At 42.9% G+C, this 16,277-nt stretch overlaps 1 protein-coding gene across 1 annotated transcript in view; it reads right to left on the bottom strand.

Moving 5' to 3' along the window:
- The window catches only part of ano1a (anoctamin 1, calcium activated chloride channel a), a 379,673-nt gene that overhangs the window by 226,841 nt on the left and 136,555 nt on the right, over positions 1–16,277 (bottom strand). The window contains exons 5-6 of the mRNA XM_070899592.1: positions 13,506–13,657; positions 998–1,052 (exon numbers count right to left, since the gene is read on the bottom strand). Coding sequence (XP_070755693.1) covers positions 998–1,052; positions 13,506–13,657 — 207 coding nt within the window. The remainder of the gene's footprint in view (positions 1–997; positions 1,053–13,505; positions 13,658–16,277) is intronic.

Below are 16,277 nucleotides of genomic sequence, written 5' to 3' on the forward strand. Positions count from 1 at the left end.
AACACAATGGTACCATTTCCACTAATAAAGTTTTGCATTATAAAAGTTCAATTTTTTTTGGAGTTCGATACTGGAGGTTTATCATAATTATTAATCACCAGCACCCAGCAGGGAACAGAACACTTGTTAAAAGTGTATACAGCAGAGATAATTCTGTCATGCAGCAGATCTTGTGTCATGACAATATAATTTTTTTTTTTTAATTCATCTTTTTCTGGTTGAAGGATAATTGATTTAGCCTTCCCAAAAGATGTGGCTCATTGAATTCAGCTGCATGCATTTTCCACTTCAGTCATACATTGGTTGGGTTAAAATGCTAATTTTGCCAATAAATTTTCACTGATGGACTGAATCTGAATTCAGATTCTCTGAAGTTAATGACATCAGCATACAGAATGAACAAGCCAGAATTCACAATGTAGGCTGAACAATTGCATTCAACAGTTTACTGGTCCACAAATTAAATGATCAACTTACTCTTCTGTACCAATAAGATTATCATTTTTGGCCTAACAGTCCACAAAATGTATACTTTGTATTTCTATATTTTTCCCCCTCTCACTCCCCAAATTATATGTCTCTTCCATTTGAAAAGATGATCCAGGCACTTGACATCGACAAGGCTATTTCATGCCAACTCTCGATTAATCACATCAGCCAAATGTGATCAAGTATTGGAACCTAACCCATGCTGAAGCCAGAGAGTAGATGTCAGCTGAAACTTAGATTCAAGCCAAGTTTTTCCAAGCGAGAGTCAAATATATTGCATATTCCAAGGTGACCTTATTTTTCCAAATTTTATACAGCCATACCCTACACAGAAGCTATCTTGGGGAGCTACATAAATGGAGAATCCTTCAGATCATCACAAGGAATTATTTATAGTACATCACAAGGATGCGAGCCTGGGCAAATGATACTTTATACTAAAAATGAAAATGAAATGCAAGTTATTAGTGACTTAAATTAAGCTTTACAATAAAGTTTCAACACTCACTATTGTGCTTCTTGTTGTACTGGTGAAAAAGTTATCCTTATCGGAAATATCAAATCTGGGGGGAGGGGGAAAAACAAAAGTTTAATTAAACAAAGTAGCAACATTTATAAACAACCAAGCTATTGTCTAAAACCGCGATAGTAGTCATGGAATTTTGGTACCTCCAGAGTTGGAGAGAAATTAAGGGTTACTGTCCCTTTAAAAATAGGTCATATCCTTGTGCTGTTATTTTATCTTCAATCTGTCATGTACAAGGCCTCATTTTGACTTACTTAGCTTCGGTCTTTGACCACGGAAAATGATAATGTGATGTAATGCAAAAATTATTTTTAACTCAACAGCTCCAAAGACAAACACACGAAGGGCCCAAGTTTCCACATGATTTGCGCCTGATTTTTAGAAGCAACTGGTGGAGAACGGACTCTCTTAGAAATCGCAATTCTCCGCATTTTTTTTTCTGCAGTTCTAGTCAGGTAGAACAGTTCTACTTTGGACAGAATTTTTTCTTCAAAAGGGGGCATGTCCAGCCACTGACACCTGATTTGAAAGTTTCCAGTGAAAACGTACTCCAAACTAAAGTAGAATGGAGCAAGTGAAGATTTTTGTAGAACTGAAAAAACCTGTTCTACACATTAAAAAAATCAGGTGCAGGTTACAAATTAGGCGTCCAGAACGAGGTGGGGAAGGGAAGTCATTAAATTCTATAATAAATCCTTATTTATACTTCTACAAATAAATCCAACCTGAATAAACATTTATAAGCAAAGAAAAGATTAAATAAACCATCTTCCTACCTGTGTGAAAGTGCTTCAGGCAGGCCTTTCGGGACCGAAGGCTGAACGGGCCGTCCCGAGACTTCGGGCAGGGCCGTCCCCAGCACCAAATTTACAGGTAGGTGGCGTTGGGTCGGTCGGGGGGGGGGGGGGGGGAAAAGAGAGAGAGAGAGAGAGAGAGAGAGAGAGAGAGAGAGAGAAAGAGAAGAGAGAGAGAGAGAGAGAGAGAGAGAGAGAGAGAGAGAGAGAGAAAGAAAGAAAAGGAGAGAGAGAGAAAGAAAAGGAGAAGAGAGAGAGAGAGAGAAGAGAGAGAGAGAAGAGAGAGAAGAGAGAGAAGAGAGAGAAGAGAGAGAAGAGAGAGAAGAGAGAGAAGAGAGAGAAGAGAGAGAAGAGAGAGAAGAGAGAGAAGAGAGAGAAGAGAGAGAAGAGAGAGAAGAGAGAGAAGAGAGAGAAGAGAGAGAAGAGAGAGAGAGAGAGGTCAGGTCGGATCCAGTCCAGGAGCGGGAGTCGGGTCGGGTTAGGGAGCGGGAACAGGAGCGCGGGTCGGGTTGGTGGGGGGGGGGGGCGTGGTTGTTGGGTCTGGTCGGAGGTGGGGGGGGGAAGCAGGAGCTGGCCGTGGGAGGAGCCTTATTCAAGCAGCCCCAGTGAGGCCATTCAGCCAGGGCTAGGGGCTGCGTGCTTCGGGCCCCTCCCACACAGTTCGGTGCCTGGAGCTACTGCACTTGCGTGCCCACTGTAGCGCGCATGTGCAGAGGTCCCGGCACTGTTTTCAGCGCAGGGACCTGGCTCCGCCCCCCCACAGCTCGTGCTGGCTGCGCCGAGGGCCAGAGGACCTGCAAGTAGGTGGAGAATACTGAGGATTTTTTTAGGCGCACTTTGTGGCATGAAAAACGGGCGTCCAGGCCGGGACTGCGCCGTTCTCGGTGCGTGTGGAAACTTGGGTCCGAAGAGTGGGAATCTAGACTATTCTGGGGTGCGGGGTGGGGGGTGGAAAGAGAAAAGGAGAGGGGAAATATATGGGGGTTGAACATTCATTAAAGAATCAGGAAGACCATACTCATGATAGACAATACGTTTGTTCTCATTCAACTTTTGCATATAATTAGCACTAAAGAAAGCGACGATTGATCGTTACATCATAAAACCTTAAGGCTAGGTTGTAACTCTGGAGTGAAGAAAGACTGGCGTGACAATCAAGACACGAATACTTGGATGAAAGCTGGCAAATTGCTACAGGTATCTATCTTGCAAAGAGTGTTGGGAAACCCGGCATGTTCACTTGTAAAGTGACCAAAAGTTCAAGGTGGTAGAAGTTCCAATGTTTCTAGCGCAAAGGTGCACTACTGACTAATTCACTAATTTTGCCGTAGGCAGGTGCTTGTGCCTAAGGTTTTGTTCCCATAGGGAACGGTCTGGTTTTGCAAGTGTTTGGAGGTCTGCACAGGCTGAAAGCTAATGTTCTCAGTGCCCCAAAGTCACAGTCATACTTCCTTAAATAGAACAAAATGGATAAGGCAACCTTGATTTTCTGAGGCAACCTAAACCATTTTCAAAGTAAAGGATGCTGTAGGATGACTACAAGCCATATACAATTAACCATTTTAAGGACAAGAAGTTGAACCCAAGGATTCTTGTCATCTTAAGACAGCTTAGTGCCACATTAACATTCCAAGAACAAAGAATAGCTCAAACTTTTAGCACCAAACATCAGTAAAAATGGCTGAGTACTGGTAACAAATGGGAGCGTGCAAGAGCGAGGGCAATAGAACGGATGATAGACAGAGTGCCAGCGAGCAAGAGACCTCCACCCCACCCCAACCCGAGAAATGTCCACTTCTGCACGATCCTTCATGTTTCCCAAGACATGCTGCAATGCTTCATCTCCCCAAAAGTGGATGTCGGCCAAACCTAACTGTACGTGAATTAGATTCAGAAAATGAGGTCCAACCTGAAAATTCTGTTCTCAGGACCAACCGGGGAAAGTGGATTTATATTTACAAAGGAAACAACAAAATTAAGAATGTTATGTAGAAAGGGCAGGAAAATAGAATCAAGTCAATAGTTCCTTCAGGGAGCCTGCACAGTTGTGGTGAGCCGAATGGGTTTTCTTCTGTGCTGTAAAACTGCATGATTCTATACTTCAATCTGGAATGAAATACAGGAATTGCACAGCCCAAATCCATTCTTTAAGGTGTCATAAAGACACACCATAATAAATAGTGAATATTCCATGTAATAAAATCCCTAAATTAAAATTCATTTTCCCTATCAAAATAACTTTTTCTTCTCCTTAGACAACCCTCAAAATAAGCTGCAGGAAACTATTGTCCCAGTTTGGTTGTATAACTGGAACTGCAGACTACAATCTGAAAAGTAATCATTTACCTCACATCCCCAATATCAAGACAAATGTAATTTTAAAACAAGAAAACATTTGAGCCTCTGATTTTTCAGGGCAGCAGACAACAGTCTCAGTTCTATTCCATCCTTTCACATGTACCTCAGCAATGAAGTCAGTGCATAACCCATGCTTAGAATTGGACAGTATTAACCCATGCTCAGAATAGAAAATTAGGTGCAGGAGTAGGCCATTTGGCCCTTCGAGCCCACAATAAGATCATGGCTGAGCATTCCCTCAGTACCCCTTTCCTGCTTTCTCTCCATATCCTTTGATTCCCTTAGCCGTAAGGGCCATATCTAACTCCCTCTTGAATATATCCAATAAACTGGCATCAACTCACTGCAACGGGGAATTTGATAGGTTAACATCTCTGAGTGAAGAAGTTTCTCCTTATCCTAAGACTATGTCCCCTGGTTTTGGACTTCCCCAACGTCAGGAACATTCTTCCCACATCTAACCTGTCCAGTCCCGTGAGAATCTTATACGTTTCTATGAAATCCCTGCTCATCCTTCTAAACACCAGTGAATAAAGGCCCAATTGATCAAGTCTCTCTTCATATGACAGTCCAGCCATCCCTGGAATCAGTCTGGTGAACCTTCGCTGCATTCCCTCAATAGCAAGAACGTCCTTCCTCAGATTAGACCAAAACTGAACACAATATTTTAGGTGAGGCCTCACTAAGGCCCTGTATAACTGCAGTAAGACCTCCCTGCTCCTATACTCAAATCCCCTAGCTATGAAGGCCAACATACCATTTGCCTTCTTCACAGCCTGCTAGACCTGCATGCCCACTTTCAGTGACTGATGAACCATGACACCAAGGTCTCATTGCACCCCCCCGTTTTCCTAATCTGCCGCCATTCAGATAATATTCTGCCTTCATGTTTTTGCCCCCAAAATGGATAACCTCACATTTATCCACATTATACTGCATCTGTCATGCATTTGCCCACTCATCTAACCTGTCCAAATCACCCTGCAGCCTCTTAGCATCCTCCTCACAGCTCACACCGCCGCCCAGTTTAGTGTCATCCGCAAACTTGGAGATATTACACTCAATTCCTTCATCTAAATTGTTAATGTATATTGTAAAGAGCTAGGGTCCCAGCACTGAGCCCTGCGGCACCCAACCAGTCACTGCCTGCCATTCTGAAAAGGACCCGTTTATTTCGACTCTCTGCTTCCTGTCTGCCAACCAGTTCTCTATCCACATCAGTACATTACCCCCAATATCATGCGCTTTGATTTTGCACACCAATCTCTTGTGCAGCACCTTGTCAAAAGCCTTTTGAAAGTCCAAATACACCACATCCACTGGTTCTCCCTTGTCCACTTTGCTTGTTACACCCTCAAAAAATTCCAGAAGATTCGTCAAGCATGAATTCCCTTTCATAAATCCATGCTGACTTGGTCTGATCCGGTCACTGCTTTCCAAATGCCTTATTTTATCCTTAATTGATTCCAACATTTTCCCCACTACTGATGTCAGGCTAACCAGTCTATAATTACCCGTTTTCTCTCTTCCTCCTTTTTTAAAAAGTGGTGTGACATTAGCTACCCTCCAGTCCATAGGAATTGATCCAGAGTTGATAGACTGTTGGAAAATGACCAATGCATCCACTATTTCTAGGACCACTTCCTTAAGTACTCTGGGATGCAGACTATCAGGACCCGGGGATTTATCAGCCTTCTATCCCATCAATTTCCCTAACATAATTTCCCGCCTAATAAGGATATCCTTCAGTTCCTCCTTCTCACGAGACCCACTGTTCCCTAGTACATTCGGAAGGTTATTTGTGTCTTCCTTCGTGAAGACAGAACCGAAGTATTGGTTCAATTGGTCTGCCATTTCTTTGTTCCCCATTATTAATTCACCTGAATCCGACTGCAAGGGACCTACGTTTGTCTTCACTAATCTTTTTCTCTTCACATATTTGTAGAAGCTTTGGCAGTCTGTTTTTATGTTCCCTGCAAGCTTCCTCTCGTACTCTATTTTCCCCCTCTTAATTAAACCCTTAGTCCTCTTCAGCTGAATTCTAAATTTCTCCCAGTTCTCAGGTTTGTTGCTTTTTCTAGCCAATTTATATGCGTCTTCCTTGGCTTTAACACTATCCTTAATTTCCCTTGTTAGCCATGGTTGAGCCACCTTCCCCGTTTTATTTTTACTCCAGACAGGGATGTACAATTGCTGAAGTTCATCCATGTGATCTTTAAATGTTTGCTTTGCTTATCCACCGTTAACCCTTCAAGTATCCTTTGCCAGTCTATTCTAGCCACTTCACTCCTCATACCATCAAAGTTACCTTTCCTCAAGTTCAGGACCTTAGTTTCCGAATTAACTGTCACTCTCCATCTACCATATTATGATCACTCTTCCCCCAAGGGGCCGCGCACAAGATTGCTAATTAGTCCCTTCTCATTACACATCACCCAGTCTAGGATGGCAAGCTCCCTAGTCGATTCCTCGACATATTGGTCTAGAAAACCCATCCCCAATACACTCCAGGAAATCCTCCTCCACCGCATTGCTACCAGTTAGGTTAGCCCAATGTGTAGATTAAAGTCGCCCATGATTACTGCTGTACCTTTATTGCACACATCTCATATTTCTTGCTTGATGCTGTCCCCAACCTCTCTACTACTATTTGGTGGCTTGTACACAACTCCCACTAGCGTTTTCTGCCCTTTGGTATTCTGTAGCTCCACCCATACAGATTCCACATCATCCAAGCTAATGTCCTTCCTTACAATTGCATTAATTTCCTCTTTAACCAGCAACGCCACCCCGCCTCCTTTTCCTTTCTGTCTATCCTTCCTAAATGCTGAATACCCTTGGACATTGAGTTCCCAACCTTGGTCACCCTGGAGCTATGTCTCCGTGATGCCAATCACATCATATCCGTTAACTGCTATCTGCGCAGTTAATTCATCCACCTTATTCCAAATACTCCTCGCATTGAGGCACAGAGCCTTCAGGCTTTTCTTTACAACACTCTTTGCCCCTTTCGAATTTTGCTGTAATGTGGCCCTTTTTGTTTTCTGCATTGGGTTTCTCTGCCCTCCACTTTTACTATTCTCCTTTCTATCTTTTGTTTCTGACTCCATTTTATTTCCCTCCGTCTCCCTGCATAGGTTCCCATTCCCCTGCCATATTAGTTTAACTCCTCCGCAACAGCACAAGCAAACACTCCCCCTCGGATATTGGTTCTGGTCCTGCGCACGTGCAGACCGTCCAGTTTGTACTGGTCCCACCTCCCCCAGAACCGGTTCCAATGCCCCAGGAATTTGAATCCCACCCTTCTGCACCACTGTTCAAGCCACGTATTCATCTGAGCTATCCTACGATTCCTACTCCGACTAGCACGTGGCACTGGTAGCAATCCTGAGATTACTACTTTTGAGGTGGTTCTACTTTTTAAATTTAATTCCTAGCTCCCTAAATTCATCTCGTCGGACCTCATCCCATATTTTAAAATATATCATTGGTACCTATATGCACATGACAACTGGCTGTTCACCCTCCCTTTTTAGAATGTGCTGTACCCACTCCGAGACATTCTTGACCCTTGCATCAGGGAGGCAACATACCATCCTGGAGTCTCGGTTGCAGCCGCAGAAACGCCCATCTATTCCCCTTACAATTGAATCCCCTATCACTATCGCTCTCCCAATTTTTTTCCAGCCCTCCTGTGCAGCAGAGTCAGCCACGGTGCCATGAACTTGGCTGCTGCTACTCTCCCCTGATGAGTCATCCCCCTCAACAGTACTCAAAGCGGTGTATCTGTTTTGCAGGAGGATGACCGCAGGGGACCCCTGCACTACCTTCCTTACACTGCTCTTCCTGTTGGTCTTCCATTCACTATCTGGCTGTGTACCCTTTACCTGCGGTAAGACCAACTCGCTACACGTGCTATTCACGTCATTCTCAGCATCGTGGATGCTCCAGAGTGAATCCACCCGCAGCTCCAGTGCCGCAATGTGGTCTGTCAGAATCTGCAGGCGGATACGCTTCCCGCACACGTAGTCGTCAGGGACACTGGAAGCGTCCCAGAGTTCCCACATAGTACAGGAGGAGCATAGCATGTGTCCGAGCTGTCCTGCCATGACTTAACCCTTAGATTAACCTAATTGGGCAACCATGTTAAAAGGTTACTTACTGATAAAGAAAAAGAAAAGCTACTTAACAATCACCAGCCAATCACTTACCCCCTTGGCTGTGACATCCCCTTTTGATTTCTTTCTACTTCTTTTTTGCCTCCCTGCTGCAGCTGCACCAGCTGGGCCTTTATAGGCCTGCCTCAGCGATCTCCCGACTCTCCTCGACCTGCTGCTGTGTTGGGCCTTTATAGGCCTGCCTCAGCGATCTCCCGACTCTCCTCGACCTGCTGCTGTGTTGGGCCTTTATAGGCCTGCCTCAGCGATCTCCCAACTCTCCTCGACCTGCTGCTGTGTTGGGCCTTTATAGGCCTGCCTCAGCGATCTCCCGACTCTCCTCGACCTGCTGCTGTGTTGGGCCTTTATAGGCCTGGCTCAGCGATCTCCCGACTCTCCTCGACCTGCTGCTGTGTTGGGCCTTTATAGGCCTGCCTCAGCGATCTCCCGACCTGCTGATGTGTTGGGCCTTTATAGGCCTGCCTCAGCGATCTCCCGACTCTCGCCGATCACGAACTCCCTGAACTGCCATCGCGTTGGGCCTTTATAGGCCTGCCTCGGTGATTTCCCGCCTCTCGCCGACCATGAACTTCCCGAATCTCGGCAGCCCTTTGGGTGGCCTTTGCAGGACAGTATCGAGCGAGGTTTACTGGAGCTACCCAGTAATGCTAGACTGGACAACAGTGGGTTATATTGGGCACCAGAGTCAAACCATTACCAGGCTGGGTCTGGTGGAATGTCACCAGTTCGATATTGTCAAGTGTCAACTTGGCTCTGTTGTAGCACTCTTACCCCAATCAGAAAGCTATGGATCAAGACAATAAACAGAAAACAGGAGGAATAAATGGGTAATTTTTGGGTTGATGGGCTGTAATAGTGGGATGCCGCAATGCTCAGTGCTGGGGCTTCAGCTGTTCACAATCTCTATCAATGACTTCGATGAGAGGACCGAGTGGGATGTATCCAAGTTTGCCAATGATACAAAGTTAGGTGGGAAAGTAAGCTATGAGGAGGATACAGAGATATAGACAGTTTACGTGAGTGGGCAAGAACATGACGGATGAGATATGTGGAGAAGTGTGAAGTTATCCACTTTGGTAGAAAATCTTTCAAAAGAAAATGTTAACGCACAAAGCTATGGACGGAGCTCGAAGTGACCATGCCAATCTGTTGAGCACTGAAATAACCTGTAACCTGGCTTGCACCCTTTATTCTCCTTTGAAGATAGCCTAATCAATCATGATCAAGGGCTCAATGATTAAATGGAATGCTAATGAGAAGTTAAAACTCATCACAAGACTAAGCACCCAGCATTAGCTTTCGCCCGACTCATAGAATTTCATTAACACCTGGATCCAAGCACTATCGATTTCTGATCAAAATAATTTTCCCTTTCTCACCATGTATTTTCCGACCTTCATTTCCCCAAATGTACTTCAATACAATAAACTCAAGATTTTTTTTCCCCAATGATATAAACCTAAAGCAAAAAAGATTGCAATTTTTAAATGAACTGTTGGGAGCCAGACATCCACAATATGTTGATTTTGCAGTGGACCAACATTGTATCGGATCCTTGCAATAGCCTTTGAACATCACCATTCCTCAAACCATTGAGCATCATGCCGTAACCCAGCATCAGAACCACGTTGCTACATTTAGTTACTAGTGCAAGTATAATTCCTGCCTGACCACAACATCAATGTGAAACGGAGGTTGCTGAATTGTACTGCTGAATGAGCTCGCATGATCCAACTCTTTTCAAACTGTGAAGAGTCAACTATCCCATGCGATTGCATACCACAGGAGTGAGTGGAAGAGGGATAAAAATGAGTCATCCTTTCCTGAAGACATTACCTCAATGCCCCACCAAGGTCACAAGGTTAGAAATTACAGTTGCATTCACAAGATGTTTTGCTGTATGCTATTTTAACACAGGCTTAATTTAGTTAACACCTGCATTAAAAATAGCAGGGGAATATCATATGAAGGCACTAAGCCTTCATCTGCTAATATCATTAATAGTATGATATTAGCTTCCTTTAAGTATGAGGCAAGTATTTTGGATAGGTTGCTTCGCCTGATAACTTTTCAGATCGTCATTTTGGATTCAGCACATTACTGCTGCTGTGAGCAGTGCGATAGCTTTGGGTTTCCAGTTCATGAAATGCAAAGACATTGCTTAGCTGAGGCATCTTTTGATGTTCTCTTCAATCTATGGCTTTTCTTGCTGGCAGGTTTTATCCAATCAGAAGTTTTAATCACCACCCTGCCCCTTACCCCACCCCCACTCTACCTTCCCCAATAAAAAATCTCTTGCATTTTGATCAACTAATTTAAAAAGGAACTGGAAGAACATTGAGTATGAATGTGATGAATGGGTATAGAAACACATTAGCTGTAGTGAACAGCTCATTTGGGTCAAATTACATTGGACTAGGGGGGCATAGTTTCAGAATAAGGGGTCACCCGTTTAAAACGGGAGATGAGGAGGAATTTCTTCTCTCAGAAGGTCGTGAATCTTTGGTTTTCTCTACCCCAGAATGCTCAATTATTGAACCACAGGGGAGTCAAGGGTTATGGGGAGCGGGCAGGAAAGTGGAGTTAAAGCCAAGATCAGATCAGCCATGATCTTACTGAATGGTGGGGCAGGCTCGAGGGGCCAAATGGCCTACTCCTACTTCTTATGTTCTTATGCATGTTGATCTGAATTTTTGCCCAATAACCTTTGAATGGTCAGAAAGAAACTTCAGAAATGTTATCCACGGTTAATCACCTCCCTCCGGGAGCTGAAGATAGGCACAGCTCGCAACACTGGGCCAAATCATCCTGGGACAACAACAAGTCCACGATGCACGCCATTATTAATACACAAATCACAAGTTGAGTGGCAAGAGATACCCCGTGAGTTGCAAATCTCCAGAACATGCTGGTCGATTGACGCAGAAAGTTAGGGTTTATTAATAACAGCACAATTAACAATTGTTAATGTAATGCCAATCAATCTCTGTCCCAGAAAGGGAAACATTTAAAATGGTTGAGACTCATTCTTGCATGTAGTAAATTCTTGAGATTTAAAACATTTTAAATTTGAAAAGGTTTTCTTATGTAATGTGAGAAAATGTGAAGTTATTCACTTTGGTCGGAAAAATAGAAAAGCAAAATATTATTTAAATGTGGAGAGACTACAGGATGCTGCAGCATAGAGGGATCTGGGGGTCCTCGTACATGAAACACAAAAGGTTAGCATGCAGCTACAGCAAGTAATTAGGAAGGCAAATGGAATGTTGGCCTTTATTGCAAGGAGGGTGAAGTATAAAAGTAAGGAAGTCTTGCTACAACTGTGCAGGGTGTTGGTGAGACCACACCTAGAGTAGTGCATTTTTGGTCTCCTTATTTAAAAAGGAGGGATATACTTGGAGGCAGTTCAGAGAAGGTTCGCTAGGTTGATTCCTGGGATGAAGGGGTTGTCTTATGAGGAAAGGCTGAGTAGGTTGGGCCGATACTCATTGGAGTTTAGAAGAATGAGGTGATTTTATTGAAACACGATTCTGAGGGGGCTTGATATGGTAGATGCTGAGAGGATGTTTTCCCTCGTGGGGGAATCTAGAATTAAGGGGCATAGTTTCAAAATAAAAGGTCGCCCATTTAAGCGGAGATGAGGAGAGATTTCCTCTCAGAGTTTCGTGAATCTTTGGAATTCTCTACCTCAGAGCTGTGGAAGCCAAATCATTGAATATATTCAAGGCCAAGATCGACAGATTATTGAACTATAGGGGAGTCAACAGTTATGGGGAACAGGCAGGAAAATAGAGCGGAATCCAAGATCAGATCTTATTGAATGATAGAGCAGGCTCGAGGGGCCAAATGGCCTACTCTTGATCCTATTTCTTATGTTCTTATATTCCTTTTTCTTTGACTTTCCCTCTCTCAATTCAATCTTTCTTTCCCTCTTTATTTCTCTTTCTGTGCAGGATTTGCTTCTAATTCACCATCCTTCTCTGTCGTTCCTCCATTTCTTTCTCAATCTTTAAATCTCATTGGTTATGGAGATAGACTCTTGGTCCTGTTGTTCACCAAGGTCCCAGATGCCCCGTTGCCCTCCCCGTGCTAAGATCAGCTTGAACACCTAGCAAGTTAAGATGCAATTTATATTTGAGCTGAAAGGTGCAGGAAAACATATAACTAAACGACACAGCAAGATCCAGCCCATTATGTAAATAGCAAGTGGCAGGTGTACCTGAGTTGGTCATTTTCATTCCATATTGCTGTTCTCTGAACAGCACCATACTTTGGTAATAAGCAAGATGGCATGGAATGCTCAAGCCTGTCACGACAACTGGCTTGCTGGGTGAATGTCCTGCTGGGAGCTCAAATGCAAGATTCTGCTATCGAATTTAGTGGTTGGTGACTAAAACTAGCTATTGACTTAAACAATGATCAGCATCTAAACATTTGCTAATGGCACCATCCATAACAAGCCAAGAGGACAATCAGAGGTTAAGTGAAAGTTTAGATCTCTGGAGCCAAGAACATTAGCCCCACCTAAATGTCCTGGTGAGCAAAACAAGGTTCATACACAAGGTTACTTTTCTACTAACGTTTACTATTTTTATTCAAGGTTACGATCAAAGGTTTTTTATTCAAGGTTACATTTGACTATACTTAACATGTGCGCAAATTGGCTGCCGGGCTATCGACATTACAACAGTGACTACACTTCTAAAAAGTACTTCATTGGCTGTAAAGCACTTTGGGATCTCCTGACGTTGTGAACGGCACTATATAAATGCAAATCTTTCACTCTTTCTTTCTATTCTTTCCCAAACCAACTAAAGACTATGGTCAGTGGCAGGCAAAGTATTTATCTATGATTAGCTTTTACTGGCTCATATACTTAGCAGAACTGTATTAGAACTTGTAAACATTTCCCGATCCAACACAGTTCAGCTATTTTCAGCCATTTCTATTTTAATGTAGGGCTAATCTTTTATTGCATCCTATAAAGTTCGGATGAAACAGGAAAACAAAATAAAAACCTATGCACAAACTAAAGGCTTGAATTCCTCTCTACATTTTTAAGATACACTTTAGAACAAATACATTAATCAATAGGAAGAGAGACACTAAAACACAGCACAAACTACACTGCATCTAAGAGTCTGCTGCAACTGTACTTACAAGTGTTTCTTCTCTCTGGAGAATGGGTAGGAAAGGTGCTTGAATGTAACGTTGCTGTGTTCTTTCACTTTTGGTCGCAATGGCGAAGTAATTTTATGTGCGATGTTGGAGATTTTGTTGATGATCCCGGTTTTCTGCTTTACTTCATATACCTGAGGAATTAGTAGCAGCAATAAGACACTACTCTGGGGTAATTAGCCAAGCACAACCGAGATACCATCTTCCATTGCAGAACAAAATATACCCAAATAAACTGTAAAATTAGGACAATCGTGGAATTATTATTGGCTTCCCTCATGACAAATTGCTAGGAAATAATAATTCTGCATTGGAGGAGGTTATCATGGTAACTGCCAATGAAATATATTTTTTTAAATAAATCTTGTTCAGATTAGGTTTTTAAAAAGTACAATATCAAAGATATTAGTCAGCTGTGTTCTAATGCTTTGTCATCTTGCATTCACTAGATTCTTCCAGAATTCTCCCTTTATCTCCAGTCCAATTGATAACTTTTTTTTTTGTTGGTTACTGTTGTGGAACATTTCCACCAGGAAGTTAATAACAATACTGTTAATCCATCAGTACTGATCCCATCTAAATTTAAATCGTGTAGTTGGATATCAGAAGAATTTTACAAGAGATTTCGACAAGAACTGATAAGGAATCATCATCCAAATGAGCGAGGTACCAAAACACAAGTCAACATGGCAAGTCACCAGTTCATGGACAAACTGCTTGTGGGCATATCCCACTCTGCAGTCCAGTGTCCCAGGCTCAGGATACTTAAAAAAAAAAAAAAATGATGTGTCCCTTTTCCTTGGCCTTTTATTTACTGTCGTGTTATAGATTTGTAATCTAGTGCAAATTAATTATAAGCCTCCTACATATGAAGTTCATTCAGGTTGCAATATTGCACGACTCAACTGGTCCCAGTCCAGTAGCTGTAGAGTGCCAAGCACAGTTGGCAGGACCAGGGATGAACGGCAAGTGGCGAGTTGCATTGTGCTCACTAGAAGACAGCTTTGGTCATGCGTGCTTACTTACACACATGTGCAGAGCTCCGATACTCAGCAGATATCGGGTAGCATTAGAAAAGTGTAGGTGGCACCCTCTGCTTTATCATAACATTTTTTTTTTTTTTTTTTTAAAAAGAGGGAGACTTGATAAGCAGCACGACCTAGAATCATAGACTAGCACAGCACAGAGGGCGGCCATTCGGCCCATTCAAAGAGCAATCTAGTTAGTCCCACTCCCTCCCCATATTTTTTTTCCCCCTTCAACTATTTACCCAAATCCCTTTCAAAGGCTACTATTGAATCTGTATCCACCACCCTATCAGGCAGTGCATTCCAAATCCGAAGCACCTTTTAAACACAGCTTCGCTACGCACTAGAGTTATATTGCACCATGTGAAGTGCTTGCTGAAGTAAATGGCCTCCAAGTAAGGGCTGGGGAGGATCTCACAACGCAAGGCTTTGATGTGCTCAAGAGCCAGATCAACACTGCCATTTGTATTGATGTGCATCCAGAACCACTTGACATTGAAGCAAAAGTGGCAATATAACGTGTGTGTGTGTGTGTGTGTGTGTGTGTGTGTGTGTGTGTGTGTGTGTGTGTGTGTGTGAGAGATGTTGTGTGGATCAGGTATGAATACAATGTAAATGGCACAGTTATTGTAGAGATTCACTTTATTTGTTGAGATTTTCCCTAATAAAAATCACACTGCAATAGCATGGCATTAAGGCACATAATGTAGTCAAATCAAGACCATTGATTTTATGATATATTCTATTGGGTTTCTGGGACCCTCAACAATTCTAGAGAGGAGAAACCTTACTCTCATATTGGTTCTCTCTCACATCTCAATGAGTTCTTGTACACATGGACGACAGACCACAGCAGATTGGTCTTATCCAACTCTGCATTGCAGTTTCCCATATCTTCACTTGCATCAGATCACTGTGCAGGGGCCTTTGAAACATAGTTAGCTCCATCTACATGTTGGCAAGGAGATTTGTCCAGTGCAAGTTTTTAAATATCATTCATGGAATTGTTTTCAGCTGCAGAGCGTCTATCGAAACAAAATTCCGAATCCCATATCAAGTGTCAGCCAGTTGGTTGTGCTCACTCGCCTGAGTCAGAGGTTGTGGGTTCAGGTCTCACTCCAGAGACTTGAGCACAAAAATCTATACTGACACTCCAGTTTAGTACTGAGGGAGTGCTGCACTGTCGAAGGTGCCGTTTTTCAGATGAGACGTTAAACAGAGGTACCATCTGCTCCCTCAGATGGACATAAAATATCCCATGGCACTATTTCAAAGAGCACGAGTCCTGGTCAATATTTATCCTTCAGTCAACATCACGAAATACAGATTATTTGGTCATTATCATATTGATGTTTGTGGGACCTTTTTGTGCGCAAATTGGCTACCATGTTTCCTACATTACAACAGTGACTACACTTCAAAGAGCTTCATTGGCTGTAAAGCACTTTGGGACATCCTGAGGTCAAGAAGCATGTTAGATAAATGCAACTCTATTATAAACGATCTCTACAGACAAATTTAAAAAGGGACAAACCAATTTGATTTCTTTAAATGCAATTAGTTTTATTTTAAACTTTCCATTATTTCCTTCTTATTTTCTTTATTTGCCATTAATCCTCATTCTTTCCTCCCACCACCTCCCCCAGTGCACTCTTGTACTCTATTACTTTCCCTTTCTGGGTATTTTAACCAGGTCTTTGACGTCTGTTTCAAAGACAACCGGGAA

This window comes from Pristiophorus japonicus, chromosome 14 (assembly GCF_044704955.1).
Source record: "Pristiophorus japonicus isolate sPriJap1 chromosome 14, sPriJap1.hap1, whole genome shotgun sequence".
NCBI classification, from domain to species: domain Eukaryota; kingdom Metazoa; phylum Chordata; class Chondrichthyes; family Pristiophoridae; genus Pristiophorus; species Pristiophorus japonicus.